The sequence below is a fragment of the Elgaria multicarinata genome, chromosome 4, assembly GCF_023053635.1.
Source record: "Elgaria multicarinata webbii isolate HBS135686 ecotype San Diego chromosome 4, rElgMul1.1.pri, whole genome shotgun sequence".
Lineage (NCBI taxonomy): Eukaryota > Metazoa > Chordata > Lepidosauria > Squamata > Anguidae > Elgaria > Elgaria multicarinata.
In genome coordinates this window covers 20,302,336-20,327,422 of record NC_086174.1, presented here as the reverse complement: position 1 = coordinate 20,327,422, position 25,087 = coordinate 20,302,336, and the positions used below count along the sequence as shown (strand labels likewise).

The window sequence follows — 25,087 nt, the reverse complement described above, 5'->3', positions numbered from 1 at the left end:
TTCTTTCTTTTTTATATAGTGAATAAAGCAACAGGCTTAAGTCCTCTTGACTAGAGAAAAGGGAAGGGTAGCGTTTCATCTGTAGGATCCCAGAAGTTGTCCCATCCCACTTTTCTCAGTCTTAACCAAAGAATTGGAAGCCAAAGAGCCATTTAGAGCTACTTGCATTTTCTACATAGGGGGGGATCTAAAAGCAATAGCAGTGCAATGTGTTTATTATGACTAACTAAAACATCCCAAAGCAGGGAACAAGCTTTTTTGTTCACCAGAACTCTTCTTCTAGCAGAATGTTAAAAACAAAAAGGAAGGGGGTGAAAAGATATTGCTAGCCATGGTGGGAAAGCCCCAGTCTGCTGTTTGTAACAGTCTTAGCTTGGAATGTATGCTAACATTTGTTCTCTGCAGATGTAAGTATAACCTTACGCACATTCTGCAGTGCACAAATTAAAGGGATCTTTGAACTTGAGGCAAAGTGCATCACAACTGATTCATTGCTTGCTCGCTCTCACACAGAGGGTTCAAGAATAGTAATGTCTATTTAAACTAGCAAATCCATATTTTAAAATATATACAAAAATCATGGGGAATATACTACCTTATAAGACAATTTGAATCAGAATGCAAAATGGAGAAATCAAATGCAAGGAATATGGCTTAGCCACGAGTACCCAGAAAGAAGCCATACTTCTAATCAGGAAAGCTGGGAAAAGAATGGGATCGTACAAAGGATAGGTTGGGCAAACAGAGAGCCCAAAAGCTGTTGCGAGTGATGTACAGAGGAACTAAGTAATGCCAGCTACTGCCTGCTTACTTGACAGGCTGGGGTGCAGGGCTGTCTATATGCCCTGTATATCCCATGGTGGCTGCGCAGTGGTGCTGCGTTGGTTATACGACGCAGCCGCCAACTCACAGCCACCATGGGACTTTTCCCGGAAACTGTGCTTTAAAAAAGTTGCGGACTTACCGTGTCTTTTCCTTTTACTCCTAGGCCACCACCTTCCTTCCTCCGTTAGCTTGAGGATGGGGGCTTTCCAGGGGTGGATTGTGGCCACAGATAGTTTCACGTGAAGGCTGGGGCCGGCTCGACAAGCTGAATGGCTGCCGGAAAGCCCATGCTCCCTCCTGTCGTGGGGTTTTAACATTCCCACTCCGCAGCTGCAATGCCATGAGGTTTTGAGGGAATGAGCTGTCAAAGCGATGGCATTAAGACACCCCCAGAGATTCAGTGAGCAATTAGGCAGTGGCATCTCTTGCTCCTCCTTCTCACCACTCCCATTGGCTGGGCCAGAGCAGGAACTATAAGTTAGCATGTTGTCTGAACCCAGGACATTTAATGCACGGTGTCTTGTTAACCATCGTAAACAACCCAACAACAAACCATGGGTTATCAAGGCAGCTTGTTCGAGAAAAATAAACCACACTACGTGTTTAGCAAGCCACCCTGTGGAAAATATGCTGGGTTCAGACAACACACTAACCGACACTTCAACAAACAAACTATGGTTCAATAACAACTTGCACTCAACCACTGAGTGTGGGTTTGCATGTTGTGCGAACCCAGTCAAAATGGAAGTCACTCTGAGCACCCAGGCAAGTAGCCAAGGCTCAGTGTAGTTGGGCCGCACCACCAAAATGGATGTTGCCCAACTGCAGACATAGATGCTTCAAACAGAGTGAAGCTCTATCTGGGCAGCAAAGGCAACCATGTAACCCAAGCAGAGAGGAAGACTCTGGGTCTGTAAATATGGGGCCTATCCCTTGTGCTGGCCAGCTAAAGTGGTGTACAACTAATGCAAGTTTATTGTGTGGATTTGCCCCATGCTGACAAAAGGTAACATAAGTCAGATGGCTACATGGACTTCAAGAAATTATCCCATGCCATTGTGGCTTTCACAGAGGCAGTTGTGAACTGTATGCATTATTAGAAAAGCAAGGTTCTATCACTTCAGCACCATGGTGAAATAACTCTTTAATGTCTTTGTATTTTTCTGTCCTCTTCCCCTTCTTTCTTCCTTTTTTCTTCCTTTTCTCTGACTGCCTTACTCTTGAATCTCTGTTCTTCTTCTCTGTTTCAGCAAAACGATATCAATCAAAGTAATTGATGATGAGGAGTATGAGAAAAACAAGACCTTCTACATTGAAATTGGGGAGCCTCGTCTGGTGGAGATGAGTGAAAAGAAAGGTGGGGGATTGGCCGTGTGGGGCTGAGCCCTACCTGTACGCACCTGTCTTAGTCACTCATGGATGCCTGGCACATTAGAGTTCATGGAGTCTCAAAACACACATCCCATTATCTATGTAAAGGGGCAGAGAGCTGAGTCACTGACCACAGTTGTCATTGCTAGAATATCCAGAACTTCAGTTTTTCATTTGCTGTGAAATTCATTCACAACCTTGGGCAGAGTAGTCTCTCGTTAAACCAGCTGAATTCGATTGATGGAACTACCATTATCCAGCCTGTATTCTACACTGGTGTGGCTGGGACCTGAACAAAAACATGTTGCTTTTGACAGAGAGCCAATGCAATAATTATAGTAGCTAGGATACTGTGTGAGAGACCCAAGTTCAAATCTGTACTCTGCAATGAAGCAAACTGGGTGACCTTGGACAAGTAAAACTAAATAGCCCTTTGAGGGCTTTCATTCTGTGGAGAATGAACATGGACCAAGGGCGAGGGAGGCTATATAAATGAGAGTTGTCACATATATCATGGGCAAAGCCTGCCACTGAAGACACCACCCAGTCACCAATATGTGTATCCATTCTCCACACAATGAACACCTGAAAAGGGCCTATGTCTCACACTAAACCGCCTCATAGGGTTGTTATAATAAGGGTGCCTGCCTTAAACTCTTGAGATAGACACACGCACAGAGAGAGAGAGAGATGTTTATATCCTACCTTTTTCTTCTTGCAAGGAACCCAAGGCAGCTTATATGTCTCTCCTCCTTTACACTTTAACCACACAACAACCCTGTAAGGTAGTTTAAGATGAGAATCAGTGACAGTGCTGGACTAGATGGACCCTTGGTCTGATCCAGTATAGCTCTTCTTATGTTCTTATGACTGGCCCAAAGTCACCCAGTGAGCTTCCAGGCCGACTGGGAACCCTCTAATATGAGACATTAATGTAATAATCAGGAGCAAATCCATTACCTAAATAAATAAGTTAATTAACAAACAAAAAAAACCCTCCTGTCTTTTCCATCCCGACAGGGCACAGGTGTGTTGATCAATCTGATTTAAAAGCTAAATTTGTGAGGGGGTTCTTCACCAAACTGAATGAACCAACAATGTTTCCGGAACAGGTTTTCTGCTCTTTTACATACATAAACGATAGGGATGTGTGGCAGTCTTACCCTCCATTATCATCACAGTCAAACCGGTCGAACTTAAAGCATGTGCGTGTGTGTGTGTGTGTTAACGCCAACCATTTGTTTTGCCTTTGTCTTGTTGTTCTACAGGAAATACATTACCCTTAGAATACTTGACCGTGAGGAATATGAGAAAGAGTGCAGTTTCTTCCTTGAGCTTGAGGAACCAATATGGATACGAAGAAGAATGAAAGGTGTGAGAGTAAACCCAGACAACTCACAAGAAACTGGGACATTTCTCTGTGTGTGTCTCCCTCCTCTCACAACTTTCTTACTCAGCTTCCACTTAACTTGCCATGGCCTCTGTCAAACTTAGCAGTTTTAATTTCATCTCTCTCTCTCTCCCTCTCTCTCTCTTTTTAAAAATAATAATTACATCCCACTGGTTATTACATCCCACTTAAACACACCATGTAAATTAATGCTAAATAACTCCTGTGATGTGGATAATATAAAATCCAAATAATAGGGCGTAAGTTTTATACCCTCTCGGGACATAATCACTGCAGCCATCTTCCTCAAAAGGGCCAGTTCCCACAATGTCATCTTAATGAGGCCCAAACTACACGTTACACGCAACCACGTGTAACAGTAGCCTGTGCGATGAATTAATATCCTCTTAACTACAACCCAGACTCCTAGCTTCCCTCCCTCTATTCCAGGACTGTGCTTACAGAGGGGTTTATGGAGGTCTGCCTTCCCCTGTAGCAATATTCCAGGCCTTTTCTCTGACTTTTTGAGGTTTTGTTTTACAAAGGAAATCTATTTCCCTTTTACTTCTAGCATTAGAAAGGAAAGTATGCAGACACATTAGAATGCAATCAATTGTTCACTGAGAAATAATACAGTTCAGCCCACAACCCTATGCATATTTACACAGAAGAAGGTCCTACAACTCCCAGCGTTCTCCAGCCGGACATACTGGCTGTGGAAAGCTGGGAATGGTAGGGCAAAGAACATCCATACGATTGTGCCTAAAATCACTTAGATATATTAGACTCCCTGATTTTATATTCTGTTTTTTCTGAAATGATCTCCAGGCCCTCATCCCAAGGGTTTTGTTGCCTTGGCCTAGGAGAACCCCCTGTTGAAGAGTCTTCCTGTATTAAGAGTCCTGCCAGGAAGATGTATAAAATTCTATGCATTGCCTGAATTCAATTGTCAAAGTTTGCCAGAGAGCACAGCTTGAGAGCCCTTTTAAAACAGCAAAAGCTGCTTCTGGTTAGGGAGCAGAGACATCACCAGGGAGAGAGAACCCGTAGAGCTTGCGTTGCCTACCTGTGGCGTTTGAAATATCACTAGGGGGAAATGCCTGGGCCAGGAAGGGGAGAGAGATTTCGATTGAAAAAGGATTACTCCCCCTCACTCTGCTGCTATCCTTCTCCACTGGAAGCACCTTTCCCTTTTCTAAAAGGATGTTTAAGCCACCTTTACTCATGTTTGCATGTAACTTGTAGTTTGGGCTACAATGTAGATGTATATTCAAGTCCCTTCTGCCTATTTTAGATTCCAGAAAAGGCAGTTAGTTGGCTCTAGGGGTGGGTTACAGCCATATGACCGATGGCATACCTGAACCTTCCTGGGAGCACAAGGGAGGCTAGGCTGGTATAGTGGTTAGAGCATTTCACTTAAATCAGTGACACCTGAGTTCAAATTCACATCCACTCAACCCTGAAGCTCATTGGGTGCCTAGGGCCAGTCATTCTCTCTCAGCATAACCAACCTCGCAGGGTTGTTGTAAGCATAAAATGTGATATCACCATGTATGCCACCCTGAGTTCCTTAGAGGAAAGGTGGTTATTATTATTATTATTATTATTATTATTATTATTATTATTCAGAGCAGGCACTCATGTTACCGTTTCCTCTTCCAGACAGAGAGGGATTTTAACTCGTATTTAACCTCGTTAAGAGTGAAACATGGGAACGGGCCTAAAGTGAAAGATACCCCTAAGAAGGCATTAACGGTTGACTCCCGGCCTCTCTTCTGACATGGTTGCAAATGTGGTTTTGATCAGACCCAGAGCTTAAGCCCAAATTTTCCTGCAGTTATAGTGTCAATGGTCTTAGAAGTTATGGAGCAACTGGCCTTTAGCTTCCATGAATTCTTGAGATCCAAGAGTTGTCCATGGGTGAGGGAGTCTCTAAAAGCTATTTAACCATCCCCTTTGTCCAAGGTCAGGACCATCCATCCATCCACCTTCCTTAGAACAACCTGCTCAGTCTTGAGCGGTTGTGCATAAAAATAAGTAAGAACCTAAAAAGTGCCCTGATGTCAGATTGAATCGCCATCTAATTCCAGCATCCTGTTTGACACAATGGCCTATTGGATGCTTCCCAGAAGGCCAGTCGCAGGTCAGTATCGGTTAGAATCAAACCCTGCAATAACATTGTGAACAACCTCATTAGATGACAATGCATTCACCACATTCCCATTGCAACTGCTCTTGGCCCAGAACTGGAGCATATTGTAACATGCACAGGCCATTTTGCACCATCGTGAACAAGCTTTTGAAAATAGTATCCAAATAAGACTGCATAACATGACGTGTGCCCTGTAACATATAAGGCAGATGTGTGGCTTGATTTCAGTCTGTGTGCACATGGCTAGGAGCTGGGGCCAGTCTCAGTCTCCTGCTACTATAATAAATACATCTGCCCATGTCCACTAACATGTTTTCAAGTACACCACAAGTAAATGCATGGTGTACATGCTGATCTCGTAACACAGAAAGCAGTGCTAATTGAACTTACCCAGGGAGATCCATATAATTGTGATAGGATCGCAACCTAAATACAGTTCACTTGAGTCACCCAGACCACTGCCCTTTTGTCCAAATGCATAGTTCTAGTGTAGCAGAAAAAATTGTACCTCGCAATGCAGTAATGCAGGAGGTAAACAGGCAAAATGTGATTAAGAAAAGTGACAAGAAGTGCGACAAAATCCATTTCATTTCTATGGCTGTCATGCAGCTCTTGTTGCACGTAGCTGAGAAGTTTCTCAAAATCAGCTACAGATGCATTTTACATGGAACCCTCTTCCTCCCATCCTTAAAAGTCCAGATTTTGAATGAACAGAAGTAGAATTGCCTTGTTTTTGCTAAAGAAAATAATTAGCTACCTATGGCATTAGAGCTATTTCAGCCATGAGCTGGGTTACATGTCTCAAAATAAAACAAGTTGGACTTGCAATTATAAAAATCTAGCATTTCCAAGTTAAAACGAAGCAGTGATGCTGAAAATTCAGCTGTCCTGCTATATACTGCCGTGGATCTCAAACTGTAGAGTGGGTCTCCACAGGAGGGCCTGAAAAGCAGGCAGGCAGATCTACAAATTCCTCCCTTTCTTATGCATCTTGACAGGAGCAGAAGCACTCATGTGGTGCAATTAAGAACACCTAGAATTATAGAACTGGAAGGTAATCAGTTGATTGCCTAGTCCAGCATCCCCTGCCTGATGTCCTCCGCATGTGTTGGACTGCAAATCCCATCATTCATAGCCAGCGTAGCCAGGCTGGCTGTGAATGATGGGGTTTGTTGTCCAGCCCATTTGGAGGACACCGAATTGGAGAAAGCTGGATAATCCGTACTTCTTTTTTGAAAGCCTACAGCCTCTTAGGGCTGATTTCTCACATTCCTGTTCCACACACAAAGACCCACACTTGGTAAAAGGTGTGTGTATGCTGTAATAAGAGGATGTTCACACAGACATCTCCTTTCAGCACAGTCCATGTGCTGGAAGCCAATTCCTTCTTCCGCTTCCAGACACGTATTATTGGGCAGTAAACAAGGCAGTTGTGCGGCTGGTTTCTTCGGGAATTTCAGAGAGTGGAAGGCAGTTGAAAGAAGAACTGCTGTGAGTGTTTTGTATACACGCTCATCCCACTTTCAATTTTGTTCAAATAGATGTTGCAGGCTTTTTTTTATTGCCATGCCTGTTTGACCAAATGCAACACTGGAACAAAAGAAATGGCGGTGTACACCTGCCTTCCCCAGCCTGGTGTCACCTAGATGCTTTGGGTTACATTACCCATCATCCCTAGCCAATGTGGATGATGGGGTATGGGGTCCAAGACAGCTGGTGGGCACCAAGTTGGGGATGGCTGGTGTACACCACAGAAAACAAAGCCTCTCTCAAACTACTATCAACTCTCTGAAAAACAATGGCCTGTCTCTAGCCATAGAGTAGCCTCACATTTTCACATACAAGTGGGTATCTCTGTAGAACTAGAATGGGAGAAGCCATTGGGTTGATGGTAAGTGCTGAGAGTCAATAGAGCAACCTGTTTTAGGATGGTTTTTTAAAAAATGTGTTTTGCTTCTCTTCCAGGGATGCCTTAGGGTGCATGAGAGCATATTCTTTTCTCCCCTTTCCTCTGATTGACTTGCCGTTGAGCACAAGGCAAGAGTGACCACTGACAATCAAAATGCTCTTTTGCTTGTTTTATTTCACATTCTTGCTACAAATGCACCTTTTTTAAAGCGTTGTAACCACTATGGTTTCCCCCACCCTCCATACTCTGGGGGACTGAATTTTTGTGGAGGGTGCAGAGAACAAATTCCTTGTTGGAGTTTCTCTAGAAAAGATCTCGAATGTCTTCACAGAAACCCTATCTGAGCTTCTGCTGAAGGAACAGGAAGCAATTGTACTTAAACCAACACGACATAGTAATGCTCATGAATTGGAGCAAACACTATCTGAGCTTTAGTTGGAGGAACAGGAAGCAATTGTACTTAAACCGACACGATGTAGTTACGCTCATAAATTGTGGTCGTTCATCTCATACTTCCGGGTTTCCCCAAGTTTTTTGCTCTTTATGCTGCCATTCCCCACAATTCTCCAAATTGGGACAAGTGGCCGATTCACACCAAATTGGGACAAGAAACCCCAATTCACACAGAGCCTGCCCATACAACCTTTTGTTGAGGCCGTAGAGTTGGGTCAAAGGCAATACATTCTTTACAACAGTACTCTTCAACCTTTTCAGATCCAAGACCCACCCGTTTGCCAGAAAAGAGGAAGGCACATATAGAAACATCCTTCCCCTGTTTTAGTTATGGACATAGGGATGGTTTGAAGTTAAAATCCAAAAACAACGAATGAAGCCAACTCTCACAAACATCCAACGACTCATATTCTTTCCTCAATGTCTGGTAGAGCTGTCACTGAAACAAAATTCAGGTCCAGATATGGATCCAAGAAGTATATGACCCAAATGTTGGGTGCATGGAATGAAATGTTAAAGATTTGTCTGTCGCACCATATATAACAATGCATTTCATATTTTTTCCCCTCGATTCCACTGCCCATTCCCATGAGACGTGTCTCTTTTCCATTATTTTTCATGCTCTTTTTCTTTATAGTAGTGGTGGTATCCTGCAGCTCTACCGATCTTCATTCTCTGGCCTCCTGGGTCTGGAGCTTTCCTGTGGATGTTCTCTTTAATTTCATTGCTCATTGTCTTTTCTTCTTCTGTGTTTGTCCCTCTGTGTCTTCTCCACAGCCCTGTTGTTGAATGAGCTTGGTAAGCACCACATTTCTTGTATTTCTTTTTCCATTTGTTTTTAGTCGATCGATGTATTTTATGTAAGTTGATTGTTTGGTCTTTATTTCATTTTTTCGTCCTCAAATGGTTCTTTTTTGAAGGATTATTAGTGCAATTTAACTAAGTGAAGATAATTGATGTCATGTTTTACTTAAATTTATCCTCAATATCTGTTGCCTTTGAAGTAGTCCCTTGGATTCAGTATGCCTTTAGAGTGAGACCAAGCTATTAAAGATTTGACGGAAAACTACAAGACATCTTAGGTCAATTATATGATAATTGGTTGAAACATCTCATCCAGGAAGCTTTTTGGCAGAAGGACAGATTAATCAGGCCAAAATTCAAATTTTATCCAACTTTTTTCCTCATACATGCAGAAATAATAGCGATCTTTTTATTTAACTCCTGCTTTGTAACGTAACGCCATAGTTCTCCTTGAAACTTACTGTCTTGATAGTAAAACGATCCATTTTCACATGACAGTTGAGGGAAAGTCATGTCTGAATCAGTGAAGAAGAGATATTGGGGCCCATTACATCAGGATTGGGGAATGTGTGGTCCTGCAGAAGTTTTTGGATGTCATCTCCCATCATCCTTCCCTATTGCAACCCCTAGCTCAAGTGGAAATGATTATTTGTTTGGGTTAATGCCAGATGAAACACACCACCGTAATCTTGTTGGAGGAGGCAATTTAGGGTAGAGACATGGTGAGCAGGGATCTATGATGTGTTCCCTTCCTTTACCAGTTTTTCATCCTAAATTCCACTTTCCTGAAGCAGCTTCCTGTTTCAATGAGCAACCCTGGGACTTAGGTACACACATTTGTCTGTTATATAGGTAGTTAGTCCCTGCATTCGGTTGAAATGAATGGGAGCTGCAAGGAGCTCTCAAGCAGCTTCCATTCATCCCACTGGAAGAGGAGAGGTTACCATTAGGTTGAGTCCCTCTTTGTCCCCGTTCAGACAACACACTAAACCATGCTGCTTAACCACAACATGGTTAATGGAATACATTCTGTTAACCATTTTGTGGTTAAGCAGCATGGTTTAGCGTGTTCATAGAATCATAGAATCATAGAATAGCAGAGTTGGAAGGGGCCTACAAGGCCATCGAGTCCAACCCCCTGCTCAATGCAGGAATCCACCCTAAAGCATCCCTGACAGATGGTTGTCCAGCTGCCTCTTGAATGCCTCTAGTGTGGGAGAGCCCACAACCTCCCTAGGTAGCTGATTCCATTGTCGCACTGCTCTAACAGTCAGGAAGTTTTTCCTGATGTCCAGCCGGAATCTGGCTTCCTTTAACTTGAGCCCGTTATTCCGTGTCCTGCACTCTGGGAGGATCGAGAAGAGATCCTGTTGTTTGAATGGGGCTATTATGAATAGCTTAATGACATTCAAGGGATAAACCAGAGGTTCATTTGTAGACCTAATCCCATTCACTAAGTACCTTGGGTTGTATCTTTCGCAGCGTACAGCCTTGTGGCAATCACAAGGACTGCATTGTGGAGTCAGGTTAGTATCTTGTTGTCTAGTTGGTTGAGTATATTGAAATCAGATCACTTATTCATGCCCATAATAGAACAGAACAAAAGTACAGCTTGCACACACATGCTGCTCCCAAAAGGAGTTGCTTCATTCAGTTGAATGGGCACCATGACAACAGAGTGTGAAGGAATCTCGGAAGCTCAGCATAGCGCTTTAGGGGAAAATAGAATATGAAACAGATAGTTTACCATCTACTAAAAGCGTTTGTCTATTTCTGCACGCAGGAGAAAAATTGAGGCTGAGACGAGGGGGGATATTTTAGTGTTAGAGTGAGTGTCTTACAAATGAACATAGGAAACTGCCTTATACTGAATCAGACCACTGGTCAGACACATTTAGGAGGGGACCATAGCTGGGACAGACAGTAGCTCCATGGTAAAGCACATACTTCACATGCGGAAGGTCCCATATTCAACCCATCTCCAGGTAAAGCTAGGAAGAAATCTTCATGAAACCCTGGGCTGCCAGCGTGTGAACAACACTACTGGGCTAGATGGACCAATGGCCTGACTCCGTATAAAACATCATGTGTTCCTATGTCTATCTCCAAGGTCTTGGTCTGATTACCAGCCCTGTTAATTGACATCCTTTTAAACAGAGATGCTAGGAACTGAAACCAGAACCTTTTGCATGCAAAGTGCGTGTTCTGTGCTATGGCTTCTCCGTGAGCTTTTAAAACAACCAAGAATTAAAAAGAAAGGAAGTATTTTTGAAAGTTTATACACTGTTGAGAGTTTGCCCATTCCTAGGCCAGAACTAGAATTACAGTGACCTATGTCTAGGGTGACCATATGAAAAGGAGGACAGGGCTCCTGTATCTTTAACAGCTGTATTGGAAAGGGAATTTCAGCAGGGGTCATTTGTACATATGGGGAACCTGGTGAAATTCCCTCTTCATCACAGCAGTTAAAGCTGCAGGTGCCCTGTCCTCTTTTAAATCTGTTCACTCTAGTATAGCTCCTGCAGCTTTAACTGTTGTGATGAAGACGGAATTTCACCAGGTTTTCCAAATATGCAAATGACACCTGCCGAAATTCCCTTTTCTATGCAACTGTTAAAGATACAGGAGCCCTGTCCTCCTTTTCATATGGTCAGCCTACCTATGTCAGTCAATAGAATAACAGCCCCAAATCGTCTCGTATTTCCTCCCCCAGAAACATCTAGGGAATCAACATGTGTGAAGTGACACCATTGGGTTGTGACTTTTCCTGCCCAGCCCCTGCAGGCAACAGCCAATGGGGTGGAAAGGAGGCAGGGAATATGGCAACACAGTGATGATGCCACGTCACATATTTTGACATTCTAGAACCTACCGAAGGAGGCAGGAAGAGATGGAGGCTGCATTCTCTGTAACAAGTCTCCTCTTGACTTGAACTGTACAGGGAACTAACAACGCAGCCCTGTGCATGCCTACTCAAGTATAAGTTCCATTGAGTTCAATGGGATTCTTCACAGGTAAGAGTATATAGGATTGCAGACTAAATACTTCAACCAAGTCTTGGAGATTTTTGGAGTCTTCCAAATTTTTATTAAATTTAGATAACAATTTTTTCTTCATAATAATAAACATTACTCTCACACACATACACACAATATTTGGCATTCTTGCCCGCTCCACTTGGGTACGTGCGTTTGTTAGGAAGGATATAATTCAATTTTAGGGAAGAAGCTTGAATTGGTGACATGTGCAGCATGGCAAAACAGATGTTAATTTACTTCCCTTTTCTCTCTCTTTTTTTGCAATTCCTTTAGGTGACTTCACAATTACAGGTATGGATTTTTAATTATCTTTTTGTTCCAATTTATGTTTCTAGTGTTAAAGATTAAGTGCTTCCTCTGCAGCTTCTTTGCTCTCCTTCTTAAGATTATTAAGGAAGATTCACAGCCAAATATTAGCATTATCATGCATCATTCCATATCCACTTACAATCAAGCAGGTTATCAATAGCTACTAGTAATAATGGCTATATGCTACCTCTAAGATCAATACCAGTTGCTGGCTATGGGATAAAGCAATTACCCTCATGACTCTCCTTGTGCTCTTGTGTTCTTATGTTAAAAAAGCTAGTTTAACTTTAAATCTTTCGAAAATGAATTTAGGGAGACATGGACTTCCAACATTATTGCAAAACCAAATCGTGTTAGCGATTACTCCCATTCCAGTCAATCAAAGGCTCTCTCTAACCTCAGGAAAAAGGTTTACAGATGAATTATTGTGGTGAACATCTTTCTACATTCTTTCACATAAGACAGGCAAACCCAGCGCACTAGAAGGAAACCAGACACAACCCACCAAGAACATCTCTTTCACTGGCCCTGTTCAAATGCATGTCCTCCTCATTCTTTTCTTACAATCCTCTTCCATTCATTGAATTGAGGCTTGCATGAAGCAATTCCTCAATGAATTGTTCCCTTTTGTATTCTGAATGGATATATATTTGTATTTTGCTTTTCTGTCTATATAAGCCTCTCATAGCTTTTAAAATATAGTGAACTTAAGACAGGATTTGTGATAGAGGGAAGGATGTATAAGTTGGTTGCAGGACTGGAATGGGCCTTGCGGAGCAGAAGAGGTGTAGTTGAGTTCAGGAAACCCCATGCCCTTTCCTTAAAAAAGCAAAGCCAGCTTGACTGCACAAATCACCCAAGCCGTTGCATGGGGAGCCAGTATTTTGAGGAGTATCAGAGAAGTACAACTAAAACCCAGGATCTTGGCTTTCGTGCAGCTTTTTCCCTAATATAAAAAGTTGAAAGGCTTTGTTTCTGGCAATAAGAGCTTTAAAATTTGCTGGCTTGGTTGTTTATATTTTGCTTCAGTCCTGCCTACCACTGGAACACAGCAATCAAGAGTTCCTCTGAAATTGAATTCAGCCCTTGGACTAAAAAAAAAAAGAGGTTCTCCTGCTCTACAACAATGGCCTTAACTAGACCTGAGGTTTATCCCGGGATCGTCCTGGGGTCGTCCCTGCCTGCTCCCGGGATTCCCTGTGTGTCATTTACATGAACAGGGTTGACCCGGGGGCAATCCTGGGATAAACCTTAGGTCTAGCTACAGCCAATATTGCAAAGGAACCTGAGGTCACCCCTCATGAATTGTACACTAGGGTTGTATGCCTTGAGCCCCCCTGCCATGGGGAAAAGCCAGAGGCTGAAAGGTCTGAAAAGCACCTTTTACAGATGAAACATGCAGAGCTGTCATATAAAACATTCACCAACAATGAATCCAGCTTAGAGAGAGAGAAAGAGAGAGAGGTGAAGAAGATGGCAGTGTATGTTCTGTTTGCTAACCTCTTGGCTTCTTCTTGTTTTTGCTTTTGTAACGAAGGGAAATGTTTGAATGGTAAGACATCTTGATTTCTTTGAAGCAGACTCGGATTAACATTAAACCCACATACTAAGGCTGTAGTTTGTACACGGTTTGATGATTGGGTGCGATGTTTCAGTCTCACGAACTTAGCATCACATGTTTCAGGATAACAAGCTAACACTAAAAAAAATGTTTAAAAGCTGCGGTGATTCACTGGAAATAATCCAAAGACATAATACCGAACCCAAGAAATCTCTGGGTGATGTGGATTTAAGCTTCTTTTGCCCTCTTTAAGTAAATCTGCTGGCAACATGGCCCCTGGCATAATAACCAGGAAACCTCATAGACCAAACTCATGCCTCTGGCTGAATTTTCAAAACATGTTCAAGGATATCTGTGCTAACAACTATAGCTCTCTTTTTGTTTGCATTTTCCCACTTTAACAAAAGGCAGGGGTTTTTTAAGCCCTACATTGCTCAGATCTTTTCTTCCACCCTAATTATTACCCGCAGAAGCACCACCACCCAGAACATCTACCATCACAGCTACCAGAGGATTTAGATACAGGAGAAGATTATCAATGGCTACTAATCCTGATGGTAGTATCAGAGGCAGTAGGCCTGTATTCACCAGTTATTGGGGAACATGGGTGGGAGGGTGCTGTTGCACCCGTGTCCTACTTGTGTGTTTCCTGTGGGCAGCCAGTTGGCCACAGGGAATAATATGCTGGACTAGATGGACCCTTGATCTGATCCACCAGGGCTCTTCTTATGTTCTTAGTTGTAAGGTATAGTCAGGAATTCGCAGATAGAGGGATTTAAACCTTCAGCTTAGCCATGCAGACCACTGGGTGACCTTAGGCCAGTCACCATCTCTCAGCCAAACCTACCTCACAGAGTTGTTGTAATGATAAAACAGGAAGCGAGAAGCTGTGAGCACCATTTTGAGCTCCTTAAAGGAAGGGTGGGTTAAAAATGAAATAAATAAACTTAGCCAGTGGTGCAGATTCCCATCCACCTTATAACTGAGCAGTCCTTGACAAAGTCCTTGATAATCATGTTACTAATTCTGATTGGGGGAAATGGGGCTCTGTTGAGACCTATGGGCAGTCATTTGCATGCAGGCACTAGACTGAGCTCTGTGTTAATGACATTTTTTATATAAAAATATTGCTAGTATTCATAAACTAATTGCTTTGTAAAGAAAATATGAATGTGCCAATTGAAGCACATCAGTTTATACTCTTGTATTTGGAAATCCTGCCCTTCAGACTGAGGAGGGTGGAAAAACATTTGCAGTGTCCAGAGACAGCTGCAGAACTCATAATAATGACCATCTTTATTTTAATATGAAACACTTAAATAAGGTAGCCGTACAAAACCTTCTTTCTGTCAAATAGCAAATGACCAGTACATATATCAAGTATGAATGGAGAAGAATTTCAGAAATACTGGGCGTGGGGTTTGGAAACACACGCATATACTGGTTTGGAAATACTGAACTCAGTGTGCATTGAGCCAAAAACTCTTCGAATCATAGAATAGTAGAGTTGGAAGGGGCCTATAAGGCTATTGAGTCCAACCCCCTGCTCAATGCAGGAATCCACATTAAAGCATCTCTGACAGGTAGCTGTCCAGCTGTTTCTTGAAGGCCTCTAGTATGGGAGAGCCCATGACCTCCCTAGGTCATTGGTTCCATTGTTGTACTGCTCTAATTGTCAGGAAGTTTCTCCTGATGTCCAGCTGGAATCTGGCCTCCTGTAACTTGAGCCCATTATTCCATGTCCTGCACTCTGGGAGGATCGAGAAGAGTATAGTTCTTAAAGTAGCTCATCCTCTGTCTAGGCTTGTCCCACTGCTTCCCCCAAAATGTACCTTCCAACAGCAGAGACCGGGCAAAGTAGAGTGCTGTAAGACCCAAAAGCTGTTTTACAATAACGTACTGATATCTTTAACAATGAATGAGGACACTTTCTTCTCAATAGTAGCCTTATCAAAGAGACCCATCAAAGATGGATCTTGTATACACCCCTTTTTTCCCCCTCACTGCCTGCTGAAAGACGTGCTAGGCAGACTCAACAAAACTCTTTTATTTTGCACCTGATGTTTATTCCTTCAGTCCTCATCAGTCCTGACCAGGTTATTAGATGCAGCCCTTTACTTATGTGTTTCTAGTCATTCCTGTTAATTTCTCTTAAGAATGCCTACAGCATAGCCATGGCTGTGAGGAGCCCAAGAGAAGCTTAGAACTGCATAGCAAAGAAAGAGGAACGATAAAGACTACATTAAAACGTACAATTATCAATTAATTTTAATCACTTTCTCCTTAAAATCTAACCTGGACAGAACTGCTAAACTGTAATTTGGAAATAGATTTTCATTCGGAGGACACTGCTCAAAAGGTGATGGGTATCCATCTAATTTTCTGAAGCATTTGAATGGGACAGAACCTCATTCAGGGCTCAGTTTATTCCTGTAAGATGTAGGAAAACAAGGGAGTGCTTAGGACTCAGCAACTTGTGGCCCCTCCAGGTGTTGTTGGACTACAGATCCCATCATCCCTGACCATTGGCCATGCTGGCTGGGGCCAATAGGTGTTGGAGTCCAAACAGCATGTGGAGAGTGTCTGCTGCGGGAATTTATAACAATAACCTTGTGTGGAATAAAACTTGCAGTGTACTAACTCAGCCGATTCCTCACCTCTAACAGGATCTAACTACACCAAGTGTTAAATCCACCACCAAAACCCAACCCAGTCCACTGACCTTTCCTTCTTTGCCCAATCATTTTGTTAGGCCAACGTGTCTTCAGGAAGGTCCATGCTAGAGACCATCCCTTCCCTTGTACCGTAATCAACATTCAAGGTATTCTGGTTTGCTGGTCAACAGAACTTTGTTTATATATGGTGGTGCAGGGCTGAGGGTTAAGGTTCCAATGAAAAATGAGGCTACAGATGAAATAACCGACAAATTGCTGCCGTTTGATGCCACCACCACCCCAATATCTCCTGCTTGGCCTTACCTGCTTCACCTAAGCTTGGCAGGCTGAGTCAGATCTCTGTCAAGCCTTTACTTTAAAAAAAACCATTATGGATTTGAACATTTCGAGCCAAGGGAGATAGCAAGCAAATAAAAATCAATGAAAGGCCGCCTGACTCAATATTCCTACTCTTATCAGCTATGACAGCTTTCCCCAGGGTTGGACTACAACTCCCAGCATTCACAGCCATCATGGCGCAAACAGCATGGCTAGCTGGGGGATGTTGGGAGTTGTAGTCCAACCCTGGGGAAAGCTGTCATAGCTGATGAGAGTAGGAGTATTGAGTCAGTCGGCCTTTTGCCGATTTTTATTTGTCTACTGTCTCCCTTGGCTCGAAATGTTCAAGTCCATAATGGTATTTGGAGGGTACTGAGTTAGGGAAGGCTGAGCAATGTGAAGGTGAAAAATGAACAAGGACAATTGCTTTTGTCATTTTAAATAACAGAGCCGTCTTTCTAATTCAGATCTGTTCACTTTTAGCCCACCCACCATCCAGGCATTGTGGCCCAGCACGCTCTGTTTGCTACCTGCCAGGTAGCCTAACACCTGGCCAGCCTCAGTACATGGGTGATGAGCTCTGTCCCCCTTTGGGGGTTACAAATGACGCAGGCTGTTGTAAGTCCTGGTGACACAAGGGCCTTCCTCAAAGGAGGAAATGGGCTAATTTGGCCTCTGAGGGAATTCCAAGGTCTTTGTTTTCGCTAATGCCTGAAATCATAGCACAGCTCAGAGGCAGAATCCACCCCCTTCTGCTCAAGCTCCCTTTGGGGATTGACCTTTCCCAGGTCTTTTGTGAGCGTCTGGCCTGGCCTGCCTTAAGCGCTTTCGCACAGTAAATGAAACATGAAAATAACTCACATACACACACTGCCACCACCTCACTATTCATTATCAGGCCCTGGAACTGCTAGGCCTAGTGGCATATCCTCAGTCATCCTGTGTAGCTATTTTCGCAAGGCCGAGGCCTCCTCACTAGCCAGAGGAACGACTCATTCTCAGACATGAATACGGTTGCCAGATGTCCCTTTTTTAAGAAGGGGGTGCCATTTCCTTCATTTAGAGTTCCACGTTCCAAAACAGAACCACTGTAGAATGTAAGAGATATTTCTTCAATGTACAGTACAGAGCCCTTTATAGACCAGAAAACACAGCTCCACATAATCATAGTCCCTGTGCTTTACATCTTAGATTTGGCAGTTAAGAAGCCCTTTTAAAACACAGGAACCCTAAAAATTTCTTGCCAGATCATCTGGCCTGCAGCTAAACTAGCTTTGAGTCGGGCACATTTACCAACAGGTGGAAACAGATTGCTGCTCGAAAACAGCCCATGTAACAGCAACTCTAACCCTGTCTTGTCAGAGAATGGAACCATTCAATTACTCACATGTCTGGAGCATAGAGACAGTCAACAAAATTAGAGTTCCCTCATAAGACATTTTAAAGCAGCAACCACTCACTTTATGGCTATCTTGTCCTTACAAGAGCTGCGACTGATATACGTGATGAAAACCTGGCAAACATGATTGTATTAATCACATTAGTATCCCACCCAACACTCTGGCAAGGGTATGCAAATGATACATGTTTTTAGCACCTATTTGTCCCATTTAATTTTTTGGCATACACTATATGTTTATATAGGTGTCCACTTAAAATACTTACTTCTGAGAATAAACCTGAAATGAAACAGTGGCGAAGTGTAAGATGATGCATGTTGGGGCAAAAAAACACAACTTCAAGTATAACCTAGTGGGAATTGAGCTGGTGGTGACCGAACGAGAAAGAGATCTTGGAGTTGTGGTGTACATCTGGATGAAAATGTCCACCTAGTGTGCGGCTGCTGTAAAGAAGGCAACTCCATGTTAGGCATTATAAGAAAAGTAATTGAGAATAAAATGGCCAGTATCATACTCCCCTTATGCAAATCTATGGTGCGACCACACTTAGAATACTGTGTACAGTTCTGGGGAAAGTGCAGAAAAGAGTAACTCAGCTGATCGAGGGCCTGGAGCATCTCCCTCATGAGGGAAGTTTACAACAGCTGGGATTATTTAGCTTGGAAAAAAGGAGACTGAGAGGAGACATGATAGGGGTGTGCAAAATTATGCGTGGTGTGGAGAATGTGGATAGGGAGACATTTTTCTCCCTCTCTCATAATATTAGAGCCCAATGGGGTCATCCCAGGAAGCTGATTGATGGGAGATTCAGGACAAGTAAAAGGAAGTACTTCTTCACACACTGCATAGTTAAACTCTGGAATTCACTACCACAACCTGTGCGAGTTGCAAAGTCCAGCTCCGGCAGACCATTTGCCAAAAGTGTAGCTTAGGTTTAGGAACACAAGTGTATAGAGGAAGCCATCATTTGAAACTCTGAAAAACTATGAGCCCATGACCTCATTTCCTCATGCTTCCAGGCAGGCCATCTGCAGCCGCAAGTTCCGAGCCGGACCGCACAGGTGTGAGCCCCTTGGTGAATGGCCTTTCCCATGTCTGCAACAGATGTCTGCCTGCTTTTGCCATTGCAGTGGGGCGCTTTTAAATATAAACAGTAGATCACAGCTCCGTTTGACAGAAGCTGGCTGCAGAGAAGTGAAAGCCCCCTGGCTCGAAATCTACAAATTCCTTTTCTTTTTTTCCCTTTTTGCAGAAGAGAATGAAGAGAAGCAGCCGCTGACAGGCAAAGAGGAGGAAGAGCGTCGCATTGCAGAAATGGGGCGCCCCATCCTGGGGGAGCATACCAGGCTCGAAGTGATTATTGAAGAGTCCTATGAGTTCAAGGTGCAGTATGTTGATGTCATGCTCGTTCGTTACTGTTGCATTATTACAACCCGGTTTTCCAATCAGGATCAATTTCTATGAAAAATGAGATCGTCCGAGGCCAGGACAGGGTTTCTCTGCAGCAACAAAAAATAAAACATAAAACAAGGATTCTGTGCTCAGGTAATCCAAATTCAGTGCCAAGGAAAGGCAGATTGTATAAATTATAGCAGACTAAGAAAATCTGCACATTTACTCTGCCATTTTTAATTTTTTCATAACATGTCACTTCTGTTTGTCGTAAGGAGGGTAATTTTGCTGTGGGAAACCTTCTGACTTCTGAGATTTCACCTGACATTGCTTGCTGACTTTGAAGTAATTATGAGGGCTAAAAAAATTATATTTAAGGAAAGCAAAGAGACTCTCGAAGCTGAATTATGCACCCAAAACCACATACGTTTCCCCTGTATTTGTGGGAGTTCAAGTCATGCAGACCTACTCAAGGGGCATCAGGGATACGCATTAAGAATTTCTGGCTTCTCATGCCAACCTCAAACTTAAAAATTGAAAGGTGACTTGCAATAAGAAGTTAAGCAAACTTTAAAGCAATTCATCAGAAGCCAAGATATTTTTTTTAAACAGCTATTATCTAAGATTGACAGGGGGAACTCAGAATTGCAGCCTTAATAGAGAGAATTGTTGGAGGAAGAAAACATACTGGACAACAGTGGCTAATGGCCTTAATTTGGCTAAGTTAAGCCCTATTCGCATATTAACATGAATGTAGTGAACTCACATGTTGAAGTAGTAGCTCTGCCCCTGCTGTCATATTCCTAAACTACTCCCTCCCTCACCTCCACCCACAACATCCAAACACTGAGTGTGGCCATCTATAAAGGAGGCTCTGTGCATGAGTAGCTCCATTATGGATTTCTTTTACCAGTGACAATGTTCAAAGCATGGATGTCTGGGACGCAGGGGCGCTCATGTAAAGTGTGAATAGGACATTAGTCTGATAGCAAACTTCGATCTTCTCTGCCTTAGAATAAAACTTCCTTAATGAAGAATCTAGGGCTGTATGAGAATTTCATTCCTTTTGACAAATCATGCAAACATGTCCTATTTGCAACTTCAGATGTGAACATGGGCAAGAACACAATTCTCAGGAAATTGTCACAATTTCCTAAAATTGTGTTCATGTTTTAAAAATATGCACATCTGAAATGCACATATGTGCACATGCCCAGTTCTGAAAATGCACATGTGCACATTTTTCTGGAAGTGTGCGTGCGCATATATGCACATTTTTGGAGGTGCGCATCTGAGCGAATCACCTCCAAATCTGTATTTTCATGGATTAACCTATGAGGGGAAATGCTCACTTGATGATTGGGAAAATGTGTGTTTTTAAAAATGCGTACTTTTTTCAATTGGGAAAACTTGCACAGTTTTCCTGATCAAAAAAGAAAAAAGTTACTTACATTCAGCAACACAAACAAGGGAAAACAAGCTTCAAGGAACAATTCGGAGAACCGCAACAAACTCAAACATCTCCCATCCCTGGCAGAGTCTGAACACATTTTTTAAAAACTTCATTTATTCATTTCTTTAGTTGCTCAGGGCAGCTGGTATGCTTCTTCCCTCTTCCTTTTATCCTCATGACAACCCCTGTGAGGTTGATTCGGTTATGAACAGCCAGCAAAACACACACAAAATTAGACGGAAAAGATATGTTTTTCTGAGGACCATTTTTGTGCTTTTCTTAAAAAAAAATGAAAAATCGAACAACCTTTGGATTATGAAATATTTTCTTTTAGAATTTTAGACAAAGTATTTATTTATTGTTACCCAGCCTTTACTCCCCGCAAAATGATTTTTAAAAATTATGTAATAAGAGCACTGTTATAGAAAGACTAGAGATGTAAAATGTCTGGAAATAACAAAGCCATGGGGGGGAAATGGTTTTTTAATCCGCTCTGTAAGATTCCTTCCCATCATACTTAGTTCTTTCATTCCATCTTGAAATGATTGATTAAAGTATATTTTCCTGATATATATTTATGTTGACAGTTTGGGTTTGTTCTATAGAGTCCTGTGTTTCTGATGCTGTAACAGTCATTTAATGTAATTCTAATCTATTTAGACAATAATTACAAATTTACTAAATTTACTTTTAAAGGTTTTAAAACCTAATGATAATTTTATGAAATGAAACTGTACATAAAATAACTTTAGGAACAGAAGGGGCTGCTAAGGGGCTGCTTTGTTCCTAAAGCATGCCTCCCCAAACTGGTGCCCTCTGGATGTTTTGGTCTACAGTGCCCAGTGTTCTTCTCAAGCCCAAAATATCTGGAGGGCTCCATGTTGGGGAAGGCTGTCTTAAAGCAACAAAGTGACTTTAGATTTGTAAAGAGTGCTAAAAAAAAGTAAGTGGTGCTTGTTTTTCCATGGCCTCAAAATTTCCGGAAATTTTACATCTCTAGTCTAGTTCAATAGCCGATGTATCGTACTAGTTATTTTAGTACAGCTTGATCTACAGGATTAGTCATTGTATCATATTTATATTCCAAATTATACTTTTTTTCCATTTGCATTCTCTGAAGACACCTTAAGGAAATCAACTAGTAAAGCTTTATACACTACTTGCTGGTCTCCAACAGGCCAAATTTCCTATCTGCACATGAGTAAGAACCACTATTGCTGGCAACAGCAACAAAAATCCACTGTTTTCATCCGTTTTGTGCCACTCGGCCTAAATATTTCGTACATCTCTTAAATCAGGAATGGCCAACTAGCCCCCAAAGCAATTTTATCTGGCCCCAGACAGGCTGACTGAAGTTTAATCATGGTATGGCTTTTAAAAAAATAATCCTCTAGGTTGCATTTGTAAGGAAAAGAAGCTCCAATATGTATTTCATATTGATTTCACTGCATTTTACTCGGGTGCATTCTGGGAAAACAAAGTTCCACAGCCACTCTGCCTCAGAAGGGGCTCCCAGGTGCAATACAAATAAAAGAGGATCAATAGAAGATGCAGACAAATGTCTAGTTTGACTTATAATAAAGCAAGTGTGTCAGTAAAAAAAGTATTCTGACGTATTGGCATATTTGCTGGGGAAGGGATGGAACCTATCCATTTTTCAAGCGTTTTCTCATAACATAGTGGGAATTATACCGTCTTTTTTTCATCCCTGCCTCCAACCTTTCCAGTTAAAATGGATCCAGTATCAGAAGATTTGAAAAACCTTAGCCCGAGGTCCAAGAGAACCACTGTTAGTCAAGGAGGGGACATTACCAGGATAGATGAATGAGTAGTCTGGCCTGGTACAATGCAGATTCCTTTGTTTCCATCAATAGGATTCGGCTGTAAAATGTTTATAGGAAATACTTGAGTGTAAAAGGTCTCAGGCCTTTCTAACGCAAAATAGAGATTTTAAAAGAGACATGTTTTACAAGTAATATGGTAGCACAGCCTTGTATTTAGCAACTCGCCTAGTCACCATAAGTGGCCAGGAATTCCATGCAGGTGAGTAGGAGTGGGCAAACTCATCTGCACTTGCCTCAGTGGATGTTCACCCCTCCACCACAGTTGCCCGCCCCGGATTGTCAGGCCCGTGAGACTCAGAAGAGGCTCACAAGGCTCCAGCAAGCGCTCAGGAATCACCCGCACGCACGCTGGAATCACGCACTTCCCTTTCCTCTGTAATTGCACTCTCCCTGTCCCTGTGCCAATGGCAGGCTTAAAGGCCCCATTGACACAAGGGTAAAGGCCCAAGTGATTCCTCCCATTATCTTTGCGTCAATGGGCCTTTAAGGCTGCCATTGGTGGGGGAGGGGGGAATTGCACAATCCCCCCCCCCCCGGTTGCATCAATGGCAGCCGCCACAGATGCAGGAAGGAGAAGTGGGCGATTTCAGAGGGTGGGTGGTTGCTCACAGGGGTCACTCACTGGGGTCTTGTGAGCACTCAAGTGGGGGCCGTGCTCGTGTTGGGAGCGCCTGACTTGGGCACTCACAACATCCCTACAAGTGCATGACCAGGATGCATTTCCATGCTGTCTTTGGAAGAGGGCCAGATACAAAACCCTCTTTTGTATCTGGCCCTTTTCTGTCCAACTGTTAAAGATACAGGAGCCCTGTCCTCCTTTCCATATGGTCACCCTAAGCGCAGGCTATTAGCTTCTTCGTAGGCTAGTAAAAACAAATGTGCAAGCTACTAACTTTGCTGGCTTGTTTACAAGGCTGTGGTAAGAAATTCTTTGCATGTACATTTCAAGCCTTTTTAAAGCCAAACTGTTTTTGCATGGGTCTACCTTAGAAGCCACTTTTTAAACAACAATAATAATAATATATTTATTTATTTGTTTGTTTGTTACCCGCCTCACCCTCTGGATCGAGGCGGGGTACAACACAAATGCAAACACCATAAAATACACATAATTGATTAAAACATATAAAACTAATACATTATTAAAAGCAGCCCATTATTAAAAGGCATCTTAAAATTCAACTGGGTAGGCCTGCCAGAAGAGATCAGTCTTTATGGCTTTCTTAAATTCCGGAAGACTGTTAAGTTGACGAATCTCTCCCGGCAGGCCATTCCACAATTTGGGAGCGGCAGAAGAAAAGGTCTTCTGGGTAATAGTTGTCAGCCTTGGTTTTGTTGACTGGAGTAAATTCTTCCCAAAGGGGGAGGATTGTACGGGAGAAGGTGATCCCACAGGTAACCTGGACCCAAACCATGTAGAGCTTTAAAGGTAGTAACCAACTTTTTATACTTCGCCCGGAAACTAATTAGCAGCCAGTGAAGTGATTTTAGAGTTGGTATAATATCGTCACCCCTAGGTGAATCGCTGACCAACTTGGCTGCCATATTTTTGACTAGTTGAGGTTTTCGGACTAGGTGTTAATGTCTGAAGCTGGCCAACTTCCCTAACCGGGGGCTTTACACTTCCGTCTGTGAGCTCAATCTTCTGAACTGATCGTGTGCTAAGCTTCCTAACGGCTGTCTATATCCATCTGCAGAACACGGTGGACAAGCTCATTAAGAAGACAAACCTCGCTCTTGTGGTTGGAACAAACAGCTGGAGAGAGCAGTTCATTGAAGCTATCACTGTCAGTGCTGGTAGGTTTCGATTTCTACATGTGCCGTGAATTATGAGAAGCCCTTCTCCTGTCTTTAGGGCATCAAGTAACTCCGACCCATATATAGGATACTTTAGTAACCCTGACCCCAGATATAGGGACACTCTGTAATTGGTCACTCTAGTATAGCTCCTGCCATTTTAACTGTTGTGATGAAGAGGGAATTTCACCAGGTGCTGCATGCATACAAATGACACCTGCTGAAATGCCCTTTTCTATACAACCCTTAAAGATAAAGGAGCCCTGTCCTCCTTTTCATATGGTCACCCTGCCCAAATACACCTAGCCTGCACTGGCTTTGGCAGCTGTGATGAAGGAAACAAGCGCACCTATTCATAAGCTGCTGGAAGTTGATTCACTTGTGAGGTCAGACAGG

General features: G+C 42.7%; 1 protein-coding gene across 1 annotated transcript in view; it reads left to right on the top strand.

Annotated features, from left to right (window-relative positions):
- SLC8A1 (solute carrier family 8 member A1) overlaps nucleotides 1-25,087 on the top strand; it is a 323,067-nt gene that overhangs the window by 259,162 nt on the left and 38,818 nt on the right. The window contains exons 3-9 of the mRNA XM_063123911.1: nucleotides 2,076-2,182; nucleotides 8,878-8,898; nucleotides 12,216-12,233; nucleotides 13,789-13,803; nucleotides 16,565-16,633; nucleotides 19,458-19,588; nucleotides 24,592-24,691. Coding sequence (XP_062979981.1) covers nucleotides 2,076-2,182; nucleotides 8,878-8,898; nucleotides 12,216-12,233; nucleotides 13,789-13,803; nucleotides 16,565-16,633; nucleotides 19,458-19,588; nucleotides 24,592-24,691 — 461 coding nt within the window. The remainder of the gene's footprint in view (nucleotides 1-2,075; nucleotides 2,183-8,877; nucleotides 8,899-12,215; nucleotides 12,234-13,788; nucleotides 13,804-16,564; nucleotides 16,634-19,457; nucleotides 19,589-24,591; nucleotides 24,692-25,087) is intronic.